Source organism: Mesoplodon mirus, assembly GCF_964341445.2.
Source record: "Mesoplodon mirus genome assembly, chromosome: 17".
NCBI lineage: Eukaryota > Metazoa > Chordata > Mammalia > Artiodactyla > Ziphiidae > Mesoplodon > Mesoplodon mirus.
Window position 1 is genome coordinate 7,160,036 of NC_138993.1, and position 14,143 is coordinate 7,174,178.

General features: G+C 37.5%; 1 protein-coding gene across 4 annotated transcripts in view; it reads right to left on the bottom strand.

The window, feature by feature from the left end:
- Positions 1–3,425: 3,425 nt before the first annotated feature.
- Positions 3,426–14,143, bottom strand: part of KATNAL1 (katanin catalytic subunit A1 like 1) — a 64,476-nt gene continuing 53,758 nt past the window's right edge. For all 4 annotated transcript variants that reach the window (XM_082602489.1, XM_082602492.1, XM_082602490.1 and 1 more), the window contains exons 9-11: positions 13,834–13,968; positions 7,809–7,935; positions 3,426–6,430 (exon numbers count right to left, since the gene is read on the bottom strand). In XM_082602489.1, the coding sequence (XP_082458615.1) occupies positions 6,232–6,430; positions 7,809–7,935; positions 13,834–13,968 (461 nt within the window). In that variant the 3' untranslated portion in view covers positions 3,426–6,231. The remainder of the gene's footprint in view (positions 6,431–7,808; positions 7,936–13,833; positions 13,969–14,143) is intronic.

A 14,143-nucleotide genomic window follows, 5' to 3' on the forward strand; every position in this document is an offset into this window, starting at 1 on the left:
AAGATGAACAGGCAGAGCAGGGAGGATTTTAGGCCAGTGAAACAATTCTGTATGAGACTGTAGTGGTGGATATATGACATCATGCTTTTGTCAAAACCCAATGAACTGTAATATAAACTATGAACTTTAGTAATAATCAATACTGACCCAACTAAAACAAGCAAATCACACTAAAGCGAGATACTGATAAAAGGGGAAATGGTGGGGGTGGGGGAGGGGGAGAAGTATATGAGAACTCTCCTCATATACAGGTTAATTTTTCTGTAAACATAAAATTGCTCAAAAAATAAAGCCTGTGAACTAAAAAAAAATAGTTTTGGAGAATTCATAACATAAGACACAGTCATGTGGCGCAGATGTAGAGAATGGACTTGAGGACATGGGGAGGGGGAAGGGTAAGCTGGGACGAAGTGAGAGAGTGGCATGGACATATATACACTACCAAACGTAAGGTAGATAGCTAGTGGGAAGCAGCCACATAGCACAGGGAGATCAGCTCGGTGCTCTGTGACCACCTAGAGGGGTGGGATAGGGAGGGTGGGAGGGAGACGCAAGAGGGAGGAGATATGGGGATATATGTATATGTATAGCTGATTCACTTTGTTATACAGCAGAAGCTAACACACCGTTGTAAAGCAATTATACTCCAATAGAGATGTTAAAAAAAAAATGGAAACAGGAAAGAAAAAAAAAAAGACACAGTCATGTGGAAACTTCACCTTATGGAACATCCACTTTGCAATGATGCTACACAAATACGTGTATTTGTTACACCAGTTAGAATTCATTGAAACGCCATTCTTATCTTACCCGCATCAACCTTGAAATTATTAGCATAATGCACGGCAAACACAAAATGTCAGGTTCACCATATGTGATTTTATAAGAACTGAAACTCCGGAAAAAGTCATCCCTTACTAGTGAGGGATCTGTTACTCCCACTGGCGGCAATAAGTGGACCAGCGACTGTAGATCAAATATGAACCACAAAGAAAACACCGACAAGCCACACTCTAGAAGTTTATTACCAAACTACAACCTATGCACAGACACAGCGAAGCTCATGAAGCTAGTGATGTAGCCGCACAAAATGTAAGGAAAAGCACATTTAATAAATACAATTTGGAAACGTCTTTTTCTTTAAATTACGTTCAAAATACTGGGAGACAGACACTGCAACAAGAATCTTAACAGAACACTTACAGTACATAGTGATCTCGCTGGACACTGTGTCCGCACAATGTTCACCGAAGGCGACGCCTGCTGCCCTGCTGCCGTGTGGACAGACGTGTCACGTGTCCACCTCGCTGTGTTTCCATGAAGTACTTAGGTCCCGAGACTTCTACTGCTATCACATGAGTCTGTATTTATGAAGCTATGAGAAAACGGGAGGAGGTGTGCTGCGTTTGAAACCACTCCTTGACATGAGACACATCGAGTGATGAAGCTGTCCCAACAAAGAGGGGAAGACTCACCCAGACATTCCGTAGAGGCTTCACTTGGAATATATGGCTTTCCCAGAGGAAGAACAACAAACATTTTCAAGTGAAATTTCAGTGTTAAAAAAGGTGAGTGAGAGAGGAGAGAGAAGGAAGCGCTTAGACGAACACATAGGTATAGTAGATGACGAACTGAATTTCAATATGGTTTCAATTCATTCGCACCTAAAACTAAGCCTGTTTGACTGAGGTAGACTCTGGAAATAACACGTGCAAAGACTCAGGTTTTCCAAAGGGCAATATTTAGTCACTTCAGAGGTTGTAAAACAAAAGTGCATTTTATAATTTTGAACATAAAATCAAATGGGAGTCCTTTCATAGGAGGAAAACCTCCACATTAATTCCCTACCAAATTTCCATATGTACAGAAACCTACACACTGCTGGTGACAAAGCAGAATCTAGGTTATTTCTATACATATAAAATAAAATCAATCAACAAAGGAGAAAGGTAAAATAAAAAGAATAAATTTGATGATGTTACCTTAATATTTTTCCTGTTTTTATTAACAAGTCATCTGGAAACTGAGAAATATTCCTAAAGTTAAAGAGTTGTCCGGAGCCAAAAAACCTAATAAAAATTCAAAGAATGATTGTTAATTTGTGAATGTTTAAAAACATATGTGTTATCTTAGGGACTTTATTTTTAAATATTCATATAGTTTTCACAAGAGAAAACAATATTAAAAGTAAACGTCCTAAAAAATCAAATAAATAAGTACGAAAAGCCTAATTTAAAAGTATAAATAAGTAAACATAGTAATTATTACAGTTTTTAGCTTTTTCTGCAAAAAAAAAAAATAATTAGCGGAGATAAGAATAAAACATTTGGGGTTTAAATATTTGTATTCCCCTAACACGCCCTCCAACTATAATTCCTACCCTTTTCTATTGTGACAGATTCTTAGATTCACATAAATATTATGTACATCACAAATTAAGTGGTATGTAAAAACTACTACACAGTTAAAACCATTATGGAACAGAAGACACAAAACAAATGTTAAAAGAAGGATTACTATTGTTTCTTCATATGGTTAAAGTGGCCCCTTCTTGGAAAAGGCCAGCAATTATCCTTAACATTTATGCCTGTCACACAGGAAATACCCTGAGGTGACTTACCATTCACAAGAGAAAAGGAGGAGTGGGAATCTACTATTATGCCAGAAGATTCAATAATCAAGACAACACAGAAGGAGCCAAAGCCCACATGACAAGAAATACCTGCCTCATCCTTCACTTTACCTCAAGGTTATTAGGGTAAGGAAAGTGAAACAGAACTGCGTCAACTGGTCTATGATTCTCATCATGGATACGGCAGTGTATACAGAAACTTCCAAGGAGGGAATTCAAACAAACTCAAGCTGTTCAAAACCTACAGTATCAATACTCTCTGTTCAAAAGAGTCAGGCTACATGTAGCAAAGTGAAAGAGTGACACTTATATTGAAAATCTGGGCTGTATACACACATTTTTCCTGATGTAGATGTATGGTTTTTTACGGTAGATTCACCAGACACTTGCTTGCTCACTTTTTGAGTAATTAGTGATTTCAGCCTACTTTTGGACAAATATCACATCACAAAAACTGCAGTCTCTGGAGCCCAAATGAAACCCCCAGTTAGGCGGCTAGACCACAACATGTTACCTCTTCCAAGCTGTCTTGGCATTTTGGGAGGTAGAGGTCCAAGCCCAAAGTGTGTTTGGTCATTCTGGAATGCCCACACTGCTGCTGACTGAAGATAAAGTCTGTGATGCCATCGTCTATTTTCTACGTGGATTACTAGGAGGTTTCAGCCTACATTAGAGAGCCATTTGTCTGGCACATTCCATTAATATTCATTTCCTTTTAAAAGTAAAGGAATTGTGCAAGCAAAATGTTTGCAATAAACATGCAACACGTTTACATGTTGACATAACTGCATGTGTATGTGTTTACAATAAACATGTAGCTTGGGAAATGACAAAAATTGTTCATGAAAATAGCCAAGATCTATAATAGTTCTGTTGTTCAAGCAAATGGATACCACTTCTAATTTTAAAGCAAATTTAAAGAGAGAAAAACTTTTATATGTCATCTTTCCAAAGCAACACGCAGGTTACTGTGCCTTCCATTTATAAACTGAAATCGTTTCATTAGTGGGAGCCAGAAGCTACACGGTGTAAGTACAGGAAGTATCCAGTCGGTACTGCACTGCCTGGTCCAACTCTGTGGCCACAGAGCGCCCACCCAAGGGACAGGTACACAGTAAGCAACCAACGTGAGCCTGCTAAAACGGAGGACTATCTGATCAGATGATCTGTGAGACAGAAGTGTAGAAAACTTAGTCTCGACATCACTGTGTTGAAGAATCCCAAACACTCAGGTTTTCAGATGAATTAAAGGAACCAAATCTTTCTAATTTGATAATACAACAGAAAAAATAAAATAAAACACACAAATGCTCTCATTCTGGGTAAGGCAACACAGTCTTGCAATAAAGACAATGTACATACCATGTGCAGGAAAGGTTGGACGGAATGCCCTAGGGATCTCCTCAGGATCCTTTAAGGGGTTAATACATACAAAGCATTCACCATCCACTGTCAGAGCAAAACGAGAAACAAGGGAAAGAAAAAAGCACACCGACTGACTTAACACAGTAAAGATAAGCTCCTAGGAGGCTTGAGTCTCCAAATACTGCTCAACTGATAGTTTTTAAAAAATCAAAATTACCATGTCATTATGCATGAAGAATTCAGAAAAAAATGGAAATGTAAGCCAAGACAAATAACACGAAATCTAGAAAAATGGTCTGACTAATCAACTAAACTAGGCAAACAAGTTTTGGCAATCAAAACACTAAGGTTTTAACGACTGCCCCTAGAACTTCGGGAAAAAAATAACTTACTCCGGATGGCAATAGTCTGCAAGATTATCTTAGTGGGATTATTTATTTCTTTATTTTAAAAGGTCATGAATAAAAGGAAAGTTCTCTCATTTCAACTTTTAAGATGAACTAAATCAATTAAAATAAAATCATGATAACATGATTTTAACTCTTATAAATCTATGCCTCAGAGGAAAGGGGGGTAATTTAAAACATTAGATAAATACTGTGGTATGTGGTTCTAAGTAGGGGGAAGAAATCTCTTAAGGAAGCTGCTAAGAGTTTAACTGTCAAAAAAACTGTATGTTATTTTTGGTTTTAAACTAGTAGTTGCTGTCCAAAATTGAAAATTCAGGATATCATCAAATACAATTTTTTTTTAAGTAATGAATTTATTTATTTATGGCTGTGTTGGGTCTTTGTTTCTGTGCGAGGGCTTTCTCTAGTTGTGGCAAGCGGGGGCCACTCTTCATCGCAGTGCGCGGGCCTCTCACTATCGCGGCCTCTCTCGTTGCGGAGCACAGGCTCCAGACGCGCAGGCTCAGTAATTGTGGCTCACGGGCCCGGTCGCTCCGTGGCATGTGGGATCCTCCCAGACCAGGGCTCGAACCCGTGTCCCCTGCATTGGCAGGCAGATTCTCAACCACTGCACACCAGGGAAGCCCAAAATACAAATTTTTTAAAGCTTGACTATTAAAGCAGAGGTTGCCCAATCAAAATAGGATAAATGTAATTTTTAAAAACTAACACTAGGCTACTCTACTTGTGACTAGATACAAGGCCTCTCCTTTTCTGGCCTCCTTCTACGGTCTAATTCCTGCTGAAAAGAATGGGCATGCCATATGTCTAACCTAATCTTAGCGTGTGTACAAGCACTCAACCTAGACAAGGAATGATCCTTAAATGTTCGTTGTTCATTATGCACGATGTTATTTTGTTAATAAACAAGCTGTCTCCAAAACCATAAAGATTTTGCTTTGTTTGTTTTGCATTAGCCACAAGAGAGTGGACTTGTGTAGAATACTGAAGCATTTATTTAGAATATGAAAGGCAAATGCAGCAAAAACCAATGTTTGAGCTAAGAAAAATCAAGGGTTTATCTATTGAACATATTGAAAGAAAAGTGAAAACAAACTCAGAAGTCTAGAATGAAAAAGAGCATCTTACACAAACATGATGTTCTTTCCACCCTTCCAATGTGAAATATTGCCAGCAAAAAAAATACTGAAGACCAGAGAAGCCACTTGGCAAAAGGATTCAAAAACCACAAAGCATGAGGCTATTCCCCCATAAAGCTCAATAAGTGATTAAATAGCTAGTAGAGGGAATGGTGAGGGAAGGGAAGGGAAAATTCAAACTATATAATAGACTCTAACAGTAGTAGGTGAATTCTAAAGGTTTAACTAGCAGATTCATTATTTAACCCAAAACCATAATTCTTAACAACAAATAATAGACCTGACACAAACGCAGTTTTGATGTTAAAAGCCAACAGATATAGGTCCCTCATGTTCAGAGCAAAGAATAGAAAAAACTAAAAAACAATGAACGCTAGTGAGAAACAGAGCTCCTTCTACATTTTCTGTAAACAAGTTTCTACGATAGCACACTGGTCGCTTTCTTCAGCCCCCGATACTCTGGTTAGGGTGTGCAACTATAATGCATGGATATGTGGATATCAGGCTCTCTATGTAAGCTTTTCTTACTTCTCAAGTATATGTATGTTCTTTTGTGTTTTAAATTTTTTCTTTAAGAGAAAATCTCTCCAATGTAAAGTTCCAAACCTGTTTTTTTGAAAAAATTGCTGGAATTTCTTCACATTTGATAAACAAAAATACCAGAAATGAAAGAGCTGACAGAAATTCAAGCAGATCCAAATTCAACCATCCACTTTTCATATTTCTCCAAGTCTGCAGCAGAGACAGACTTAGCAATTTTCTTAAGAGCCAATTCAAAGTCTCCTTTGGTAACAGGCATCTGAAGTTCCTCTTTAGAAAGTGCACGGATCTCTTCTGGACTTAGGCCATTGATTCGTCGTCTCATTGCCATTAAAGAGGCATCCCTAAAAATATACCAAAATCAGTGAATACTTAATAAGTTGCAAAGGTTTTAAACATATTCAATTGTGATAATGTTAAGGGAAAGCATTCAAAAGATCATTTTATATGTTTTTACCATGCTGCTCAGAATTTTCCACTTCAGAGACATCCTGAGGGCTCAGGAAAGGTTAAAACAGGATGCAAAGGACTTAAACATGAAAAGTACTGTAATGAATCCTAAAAGTCTAGGTTGGGCTCAGATGGTACTGAATTTTCTTTTCCCCACTTGCTCCTCAAAGACAGCCCAGAAGTCTAGGAAACTGAAGGAGAATTATGAAATACCGAATTGCATACTTGGAAATAAACATACAGCTAATGTTAAGATAACTCAAATCTTATACCAGTTTGTCTACAACCTAATTAGAGGAGGTAAAGCCAGGAACCTCTCTCTCTCTGGAGCATGAATATATCTAAATACAGTGGATGTGGAATTCCCTACATGGAATATTTGTGGGCAAGTGAAGAGAGGAAATCTGGCTTCTCTGGATCCTATTTTCAGCTCATTCTGATCACTTGTAAATAGTTACGCAGGTTAGGAAGAAGTGTTCAACTAGTGCTCACGAAAAAGCTATTAGGCAGCCAAACCAACCAAAACTTCAAATTTTTATACATTTTACTATAGTAATAGTAGAAGCTATTGTGAGCTTATCGAGTGCCACTAAACTTACACGTGTATAGGACAAATACTCGTAGAAAAAATGAGTAACACAGATGTTATGGTTTTAAGGAAAGGCTACGATGTCAATTTAAGTATTGTTAGGGAAGTTAAGTACTAAAAACAAATCCTCTTCACTGAGTGATGTGAATTGTCTAAAAGTTATGATGTCACTAAATTGAAAGTGAAATTTGTATTTATATATATATATATACACACACACAGATAAAATTGATCACCTTTGTTCATCTGCGTGTAGTAAAATAATGCCAACCAAAACAAAATGATATTATTTTATGTTGATGCAGCTAGTCTCCAATTTAGGGCTAAATTAACCTTAGGTTGTCAAAGCCATTTATTACCAAGTTAGGCAAAACAATTTCTTAAAAATCAAAGGCTCTAAAAGGTGAACTACAGTTGACCCTTGAACAACACGGGGGTTAGGGCTGCAGACCCTTGGCACAGTTGAAAATCCGGGAATAACTTATAGTCAGCCCTCTGAACGGGCGATTCCTCCTTATCCACAATTCCAGATTCAACCAACCACAGATCCTGTTTAGTGAAAAAAATCCACACAGTTCAAGCCTTCATCGTTCAAGGGTCAACTCCACATTGACTTTAAGACAAGTCCTCCTGATAAATCCATAACTAATGTCTAACATCACGGATCATTAAAAAAAAAATACCTGCAAACATTAGTTATATCAGCACCAGAATAGCCCTCAATCTTCTCTGCTATATCTTCCAGTTGAATATCAGGATCCAATTCAACCTCACGAAGATTGATTTTCAGAAGCTCAGTTCTTCCTTTTGCTGTTAGAAGATTTTTTTTGGTGGTTATTATTAGATGTTTTACTTTACAAATCATTTTGATAAGAAATCACCTATTTAACCTTCAGGAAAAGAAAGAGTCTAATGCAAAGAAAAGTCAACAACTGTGAGTCCACTAATATTACTAATTCACTGCATGACTAGTGGAATCATTTAACTTCCTGTGTGCCTTGGCTGTAATAACTAATAATTGAAACAAAACTCAGAGTTTTCCTAATAGATTGTGAAGATATTTGCTATGAGAACAAAGGATCTGAGATTCTTTATGAAAAATAAAAACATTAGTATTCAAGCACCAGAAATGCTTTTGTAAAAAAAATATTTAGCCTAGCTTTACGAAACTAGATTGCATGGAGTGTAACTCCTGTGAGTTACTTTGCTCACCTTTTAGTATAACATAGGAAAAGATTTCCAGAACTCTAATCAGTATTTTTTTAAAATCTAGTTTTCTTTTCCTAGCAATCAGCAATTGGCACAAAACGCTTATTAATATATTTTTTACTTGGAGAGCCGGCCCACAGACATTTGCTGTTCCAATATGATTGAAATGTGTATCGAGTAAGCTGAAACAAACAATTTTTTAATAACCAATCTTGCTTGCTGTTTCACCATCAGTTTTTGTGACAAATTTGCTTAATACAGCACACTAAGATAATGCAAAATTAGCTTGGATCCAGCTCTCTACGATTTCCTGATATACAAAATGAAATTTAATTTTCCCAATTTTTATCTTGAAAAATTTTAAATCTTCAGGTAAAAAAAAAATAGTGAACACTCATTAACCTTTTCTCTAGATTCACCAATTGTCAACATTTTGCCATTATCACTCCCTTGCCCTCTCCTCTCATCCCCACTCTGATTTATGAACTGAGAGCTAGCTATAGGCAACACAACACTTTACCTTGAATTCTTCAGCATGTATCTCCTAAGAACAAAGGCATCCATACAATCATCACACTTCACAGGAAATTTAACATTGGTACGTTAGTATCATCTAATACACAATCCAGATTAAAATGTCCGCATTTGTCCCAGGCCTTTATTACTTTCTTAAAAACCATTACACATCACATTAAAGTTATTGTCTCTCTTTAGTCTTCTTCAAACAGTTCCCCAGTGTTACTTTGTTTCGTCTTTCATGCCATTGATAATGCCCCCCCAAATGATCTTACAGAGTTAAGGCATTCCAGTGAAGACCCCAACAGGTCTGTTTGTGGAACCTGACAGGCAGATATGAAGATGTTAATGGAAGGAACCAAGGATAACCAAGACACTCTGGAAGAACAATAGCAAGGCAGGAGGAACTGCTCTACTACAAAGCAATAGGATTCAAATCTGTCTAACACTCTTGCATAGAGACAAGCAGATCTGTGACACAGAACGGAGAGCCTACGAGCAGAGCAGAGGATATACTATGGACACCTGATAGCAAAGAGCAAAATGGCAGACATAAACATAACCATATCAACAATCACATTATATGTCAATGGACAAAATCTTCCAATTCAAAAGCAAAGATAAACTGTACAAATAGCAAGACCCAATGATATGCTGTCTACAAGAACTGCACTGCAAATACAAACACGTACAAGGTGAAAATTAAAGGAAGGAAGCAGATATATCATGCAAACAGTAGCAAAACAAAGATGGTGAGGCTATATTAATATCAAAGTAAACATCAAGTCAAAGGATTTAATCAGAGGTGAAGAGACGTTTCATAAAGGTAGAAGAATCAAGAAGATATAATAATGATAACTGTTTATGTACCTAATGACAGAACTTCAAACTGCATGAAGCAAAAATTTACAGAATTAAAGTGAAAAATAAACAAATTCACAATCATACTTAAAGAGTTTTAACCACCCACTCTCAATAATTGATAGAAGGAACCAGAGCAAAAAATCATTAAGGATCTAGAAGATTTAAACAATACTATCACAACAACTTGATCTAACTGACATTTATGGAATATTGTCTCAACAAGTGCAGAATAAATATTCTATTCAACTGCAGCTGAAACATTCAGCAAGATACACTATATGCTGAATCATAAAATCTCAACAAAATTCAAAAATTGACATCTTACAGAGTAGTTCCTAATTATAGTGGAATTAAATTAGAAATCAACAACAAGACATCTAGAAAATCCTCAAATATTTGGATACTAAACCACATACTTCTTTTTTTTTTTTTCAGCCTTGCCTCACGGCTTGTGGGATCTTAGCTCCCCAACCAGGGATTGAACATGGGCCCTCAGCAGTGAGAGGACGGAGTCCTAACCACTGGACCGCCAGGGAATTCCCTAAACCACATACTTCTAAATAACTCAAGAGTCGAAGAAAATAAGAAAAAGGAGAATTTTTCAATATTTCTAATTGAATAGTAAAGAAAATATAACAAAATTTGTGGGATGAAGCCAAAGCAGTGCTTTAAGAGAAATACAACCTTAAATGTTTATATTAAAAAAAAAAAAAGAACAAAGGTTTCAAATCAACAGTCTAAGTTTCTAACTTCATAAAAAAAGAGAAAATTAAACTCAGGAGTATAAGGGAGAAATAAGAAGAGATAAAAATCAATGAAATACAAAACAGAACATTAACAAAGCAAGAAGTTGACTCTTTGAAAAGATTAATAACACTGATAAATGTCTAGCAAGAATGATCAAGAACAACAGGGATAAAACACAAATTACCTCTTCTAGGAATGAAAATTGAGCCATTATTATAGATCATACAGACGAAACAGAAAATAAGGTGTGTGGATTTGTACTGTGTCAACTTTAGTGAAGTTAGAATTTCACTTCTCAGAATTCTCTTCATTACACAGCTCTGGGTTAGTGGGGACCACATCAGTCATTATGGACGAGATGTGAAAGGCAGAACTGAAATCAACTCATAAAGTTAGTTCAGGGCCTGAAGAGCATTTGCAGCTGAGGCCCTATTGTCGCTTGTCTGCCGGCTCATCTTTTTTTTTTTTTTTTTTTTTTTTGCGGTACGCGGGCCTCTCACTGTTGTGGCCTCTCCCGTTGCGGAGCACAGGCTCCGGACGCGCAGGCTCAGCGGCCATGGCTCACGGGCCCAGCCGCTCCGTGGCATGTGGGATCTTCCCAGACCGGGGCACGAACCCGTGTCCCCTGCATCGGCAGGCGGACTCTCAACCACTGCGCCACCAGGGAAGCCCTGGCTCATCTTTTTAGTGAGGGGCAGCACCTGGGCCTCCAACTCTTTCCAGCTCCTGTCAGATTTCCTCCTTCAGCTTGACTCCTAAGCCAGGTGTACCTTTAGTACTGTTACAGAGAGTGCCAGCTTCTTCTAAAGGACACCCCAATCATCAAAGTTGTAACTCTTAGAGGCAATGAGCGCCCAGTGTGGGTTCCAGTCTATCCTCATGAGTTCCAGCTCATCCCCACAGGTTACAGTTTGTTCTGGTTTCCACCATTTCATCTTCTCTTCCTACTGCCCTCCCTACTGACTTCAGGCTCCAGAACCAGACATGAAATCAACAGCCTCACACAAACCATTTAGTCAGCTTCCATGTTTGTATTAGGTCAAATCCCAATACACCTGACAACCTAGAGGAAAGGGACAAATTTTTTGAAAAACACAAACTACCAAAGCCTACTCAATGAAAAATAGATAACCTGACAGGATAACCCTATATCTAATTTTTTTTTTAAATCAGTGGAACAGAACAGAGAATTCAGAAATAGACCCACATATATGCCGCAAAATAATTTTCAACAAAGGTGCCAAAGTAACTCAATGGAAAAATAAAACTCCTTTTAACAAGTGATGCTAGAACAACTCAATATATATATGAAAAAAATGAAACTCAACCCCCAGTTGACACATATACAAAAAATTAATTCAATATGGATCACAGATTTAACTCTAATTTCTAAAGGAAAATATAGGAGAAAACCTTTGACTCCTTGTGGTAAGCAAAGATTTCTTAAGATACAAAAAGCACTATCCATAAAAGAAAAACCTGACAAGAGGACTTAATCAAAATTAACACTTCTGCTTATCAAAAGACACCATAAAGAAAATTGAAAGGCAAACCACAAATTGAAAGAAAATACAGCATTTCACACTTACTAGAATGACTAAAATTAAAATACTGGCGATACCAAATGTTGGCAAAAATATGGAAGTATTGGAATTCTCATTCATTGATGGTGGGAGTATAAAATGGTACAACCACTTAGGAAAATGGTTTGTGCATTATAAAGTTAAAGACATACCTACCCTATGATACACCTATTCTCTTCTTATCTATATTACCCAAAAGAATTGAAAACATTCATCTATAAAAAGATCTATACAAAAATATTTATAGCTTCATTCATAATAGCCAAAAACTAGAAATAACTCAAATGTCCATCAAAAAGAGAATAAACAAATTGTCATGTAATCACACCACAAATAAACTACTGATACATGTAATCACATGGATGAATTTCAGAAACATTATGTTGTATGGAAGTAGCCAGATGCACAAGAGTACATATGTCATGATTCCATTTATATGAAGTTTGATAATAGGTAAAACTAATCTATGGTGATAAAAATCAGGAAGGTGAATGTCTGTTAGGGGTTTCAATCAACTGGTAGGGGCACAGAGAAACTTTCTGAGGCGAAAGAAATGTGCACATCTTGAGTAGGGTACTGATTAAACAAGAGTATTCATTTGTCAAAACTCATCAAACTATACACTTAAGATTTGTACATTTCACACTGTATGTAAATTTTATCTCAATATAAAAAGAAAAAACTCACTTATGAAAATGTCAACATTCATCAACAGAATGAAATATTTTTTCAAAGCAGCATACTTCAAAAAAGATCCCAAGAGAACTTTATTTTTAATCACTGAAGTTTTTTTCATTATAAAAATGTTTTAAAATTTTCACATTTTTATCAACGTACATTGTTTTTTGTAGTACAGGGACAAAAACTTGTATCACGTAAGGTTTTTTTTTTTTTTTTTTTTTTTTTTGCAGTATGCAGGCCTCTCACTGCTGTGGCCTCTCCCACTGCGAAGCACAGGCTCCAGACGCGCAGGCTCACGGGCCCAGCTGCTCCACAGCATGTGGGATTCTCCCGGACCAGGGCACGAACCCGCGACCCCTGCATTGGCAGGTGGACTCTCAACCACTGTGCCACCAGGGAAGCCCCACGTAAGTTTTAATGAAGACTCAAGTTTAAAAGTAAAACTTAGGGACTTCCCTTGGTGGCACAGTGGTTAAGAATCCACCTGCCAATGCAAGGGACATGGGGTTCGATCCCTGGTTGGGGAAGATCCCACATGCCATGGAGCAGCTAAGCCCATGCACCACACTACTGAGCCTGAGCTCTAGAGCCCATGAGCCACAGCTCCTGAGCTCGCATGCCACAACTACTGAGCCCACACGCCACAACTACTAAAGCCTGTGTGCTCTAGGGCCCACGTGCCACAACTACTGAGCCCGTGTGCTGCAACTACTGAAGCCCACGCAACTAGAGCCTGTGCTCTGCAACAAGAGAAGCCACCACAATAAGACCACACACCACAACGAAGAGTAGCCCCCACTTGCCGCAACTAGAGAAAGCCTGTGCACAGCAACAAAGACCTAATGCAGCCAAAAAAATAAATTAATTAAAAACAAATAAATAAAGTAAAACTTAGATGTCCTATCAACTTATTAACACAACCACTCCTCTGAATGTAAGAAACTTCAGCAGAGTACTGAGGCCTCTGTTTCCATAAATAACAAATGGGTTTTTTGATGCTATAAACTTCTTTAAGCAGAATGCCAAGGGAATAAAGACCTACAGAAATAGAAAAATGTAACAGAGAGTAAAAGAAAGATCAAAATATAGTAAAAGGAAGGCATCATACCTGTTGGGAGAGGTATATATATCCTTTTTTCTAATCTCCTTCGCAATGCTTCATCAATGTCCCATGGGAAATTAGTGGCAGCCAATACCATGACCATTTTGGAAGGATCGTCATTCTCTAAAGCTCCTCCAACTCCTATATACAGTAAGGGGGAAAGAAGAGTGTTTTTCTTACAGTCCTTTATTCTTTCATTCAACTAACATTTCTAAGCATCAGCCACAGGCTTGGTGGTAGGCTCAATGACGAACATGATGCAGTTCTTCTGACCTCTGGATGGTGTCAGAACCAGACAAATCAACAGATAACTATA